Below are 3,578 nucleotides of genomic sequence, written 5' to 3' on the forward strand. Positions count from 1 at the left end.
CCATGGAATTTACGCACGTTGTAAAGTTACAGACGAACTTTTACGGCCCGTGCGGTTCGCACAGAACGGGACATGCCCGGTCACCCTTCCCGGGCGCCATCGCACACCGGGCTCCGCTCCCTCCCCGCGGGCCCGAGTCCCGCAGGGGGCCCCCAGCCGCGGGGCCGGGCCGCTCCCGTTCCCCTGCGGGTCCCGCCTCGGCCGCTCCGGTGGGAGCTCGGCAGAGAACGGAGCGGGGGCGGGTCCACGGCCCCCCCGCCTGGCCGTGACGCGGGGCCGCCCTCCGGGGACAGCGGGACTGCGCTTCCCGGCGCGCCCCGCGCGTTCGGCGGCCGCTGCCGCCGCCGTCCCGCCGCTGCCGGGAAAGCGAGTCCCCGCGGAGCCGCTCCCGCGGGGCCGGCCGCGCCGCGGCGGGCGCGAGACTCCATCTCCCATCGTCCTCCTCCCGCCGCGCCCCCCCGCCGCCGCCGCCATTTTCTGTGGCGTTCCGACCTGAGATGGCGGCCGGGCGGAGAGGCTGAAGGTGGCTGCGCTGAGGTGAGCGCTGTCTCGCCGGGCTCCTCCGGCCCCGCACGGCTCCTCCCCGCCCCGGGGGGCCGCCCTCGCCCCGGGCCGAGCTGGGGGCGCGGAGGAGCAGCCGGTCCATGGCCAGGAGGTGGCCGGCGCGGTCGCCGCGGCCCTGGTCGCCATGGACCTGCGCACGGCGGTGTACAACGCGGCCCGCGACGGGAAGCTGAAGCTGCTGCAGAAGCTGCTGGGCAGCCGCAGCCGCGAGGAGCTGGAGGCGCTGACGGCCGGGCCCGGCGGGGGGAGCGGCCCCGGCGGCGGGAGCACCCCGCTGCTGATCGCCGCCCGCCACGGGCACCTGGAGGTGGTGGAATATCTGCTGGATCACTGCGGCGCCCGCGTGGAGGAGGGCGGCTCGGTCAGCTTCGACGGGGAGACCATCGAGGGGGCCCCGCCGCTGTGGGCCGCCTCCGCCGCCGGGCACCTGGGGGTGGTGCGCAGCCTCCTGGACCACGGCGCCTCGGTGAACCAGACCACGCTGACCAACTCCACGCCGCTGCGGGCCGCCTGCTTCGACGGGCACCTGGAGATTGTGCGCTACTTGGTCGGGGAGCGCGGGGCCGACCTGGAAGTAGCCAACCGGCACGGACACACGTGTTTGATGATTTCGTGCTACAAAGGGCACCGGGAGATCGCACGTTACTTGCTAGAGAAAGGGGCTGATGTCAACCGCCGGAGTGTGAAGGGGAACACGGCCCTGCATGACTGCGCCGAGTCCGGCAGCCTGGAGATCCTGCAGCTGCTGCTCCGCTCCAAAGCCCGCATGGAGAAAGACGGCTATGGCATGACTCCTCTGCTAGCTGCCAGTGTCACCGGTCACACCAACATTGTGGAGTACCTCATCCAAGGAGGGCTGCAGCAGGAGGAGGAGGAGGTTGCCAGGAACCAAAGTGGGACCTGTGCATCAGGTGGGAGCCGTCAGAGGTGCTGCAGCGCTGGCAAGGAAGCTCCTCAGGGCTGCAGTGAAGAGGGGTGTGAGAGATGTTGTGCCTCAGCTTCCAGTCAGGATGAGCAGCAGGTCCCTAATGTGTTCTGCACTCGAGAGGCTGCTGTGGAAGCACTGGAGTTGCTGGGTGCTACGTTTGTGGATAAGAAACGTGACCTTCTGGGAGCCCACAAGTACTGGCGAAGGGCGATGGAGCTTCGGTGTGAGGGTGGGCAATACCTGCCTAAACCTGAGCCTCGGCAGCTGGTGTTGGCCTATGACTATTCCCGGGAAGTGAGTTCGCTGGAGGAGCTGGAAGCCCTCATTACTGATCCAGACGAGATGCGCATGCAGGCACTGCTGATTAGGGAGCGCATCTTGGGCCCGTCCCACCCAGACACTTCCTATTACATCCGTTACCGAGGAGCAGTCTATGCCGACTCTGGCAACTTTGAACGCTGCATTAACCTGTGGAAGTACGCTCTGGACATGCAGCAAGGCAACCTCGAGCCTCTCAGCCCGATGACTGCCAGCAGTTTCCTTTCCTTTGCTGAGCTTTTCTCTTACGTGCTTCAGGACCGCTCCAAAGGCACTTTAGCTACCCACTTGGGCTTCTCTGACCTCATGGGAGTGCTGAGCAAAGGTGTCCGGGAGGTGGAGAGAGCTCTCGTGCATGGCAAGGACCCTGTGGTCGACTCAGCGCAGTTCACCAAGACGCTGGCCATTATCCTCCACTTGGTGTTCTTGCTGGAGAAGGTGGAGTGCACCCCGGAGCAGGAACACCAGAAGCGCCAGACTATCTACCGCCTGCTAAAGTGCAGCCCCCGGGCCAAGAATGGCTTCACTCCTTTGCATATGGCTGTGGACAAAGATACCACAACGGTGGGACGTTATCCCGTGGGCAAGTTCCCGTCGCTCCATGTCGTGAACTTGCTTCTGGAGTGTGGGGCTGACCCAGATAGCCGTGACTATGACAACAACACCCCTCTGCATGTTGCTGCCCGCAACAACTGCCCGCTGATCATGAGTGCCCTGATGGAGGCTGGAGCCCATATGGACGCCACCAACGCCTTCAAGCAGACTGCTTATGAGCTGCTGGATGAGAAGCTGCTCACCAAGAGCATGATGCAGCCCTTCAACTACATCACCCTCCAGTGCCTTGCTGCTCGCGCCCTGGACAAGCACAAGATTCCCTACAAGGGTTTCATCCCCGAGGAGCTGGAAGCCTTCATTGAACTGCACTAGGGTGGGAGAGCTGAAGACCCCAGCCTGTCCCGTCACCCGTTTCACCCCGCAGAGGTGGTGCAGCCAGAGATCTCGGGCCGTCCTTGCCTGGGTGCCGAAGGTCGTCGCTGCGCTGAGATGGGCTGTGAGCTTTGTCCTCATCTGTCACCATCGAGCTGCTGTGTGCAGGGGTAGGGGAGGAGGAGGAGGAGGCTTGAGAGCTCACGGCTGTCCCTCATTGTTGTCATCTTCAGGTACCAGATATCTCCAGTGCACTGTATCCAGAGAAGGCTGCAGCCCCTGCCCTTTTCCATGCCAACCGTCTTGTCCTGAGAAGGAAGGAAAATGGAGATTCCCTGGGACCTGCTGCCTCTCCCATTAGTGCTGAATTAATTCAGCATTTTGCTTTGGAGCAGCTACACATCACGCGTGCTCTAGCCCTTCCCATCCCAAATAACGAACAGATGGGAATGCAAGTGAGGAATAAAAGATCTTCCAACTAATTCTTTCCCCACCCTCTTCTCGGATGTGGTACAGTATGAGTCCAACAGCCGAGTGGCTTGTGCTCTGCTGAGGTAGTTGCCTTGCGTGGCAGTAGGGCTGGGTTGCTGAAAACGTGTTGTGTTTTTTTTCTCCCTTGATTGGCCAAGTAGCAATTGGTGTTAACGGCCTGAGATTTCAATGGTTGTGCATAAAGCTGGGTTATTTTTTCTCTTTTAGAGCCAGGCCCTATCTATGCTGCAAGACTTCTTCAATCCTGTAAGATATAGTAAGGTCAGTTCTGGTTAAATAGTTACATCAATAGATGTTGGGTTTTATGAATGGGGAGGAAAAACTGCTACCTTGAAATACTAACGTGGCG

The 3,578-nt window shown here is 61.8% G+C and overlaps 1 protein-coding gene across 2 annotated transcripts; it reads left to right on the forward strand.

Annotated features, from left to right (window-relative positions):
• Window positions 1–688: 688 nt before the first annotated feature.
• On the forward strand, window positions 689–3,219 carry FEM1A (fem-1 homolog A). 2 transcript variants are annotated; one of them, XM_086627911.1, is made up of 2 exons: window positions 689–2,861; window positions 2,971–3,219. In XM_086627911.1, the coding sequence occupies exon 1, from the start codon at window positions 689–691 to the stop codon at window positions 2,735–2,737; it is 2,049 nt and encodes a 682-aa protein (XP_086484037.1). In that variant the 3' UTR covers window positions 2,738–2,861; window positions 2,971–3,219. The 2 variants fall into 2 exon arrangements, with proteins under 2 accessions (XP_086484037.1, XP_086484038.1); XM_086627912.1 differs by having other exon boundaries at window positions 689–1,466; window positions 1,515–3,219.
• Window positions 3,220–3,578: the final 359 nt, after the last annotated feature.

Source organism: Tauraco erythrolophus, chromosome 28, assembly GCF_009769465.1.
Source record: "Tauraco erythrolophus isolate bTauEry1 chromosome 28, bTauEry1.pri, whole genome shotgun sequence".
Lineage (NCBI taxonomy): Eukaryota > Metazoa > Chordata > Aves > Musophagiformes > Musophagidae > Tauraco > Tauraco erythrolophus.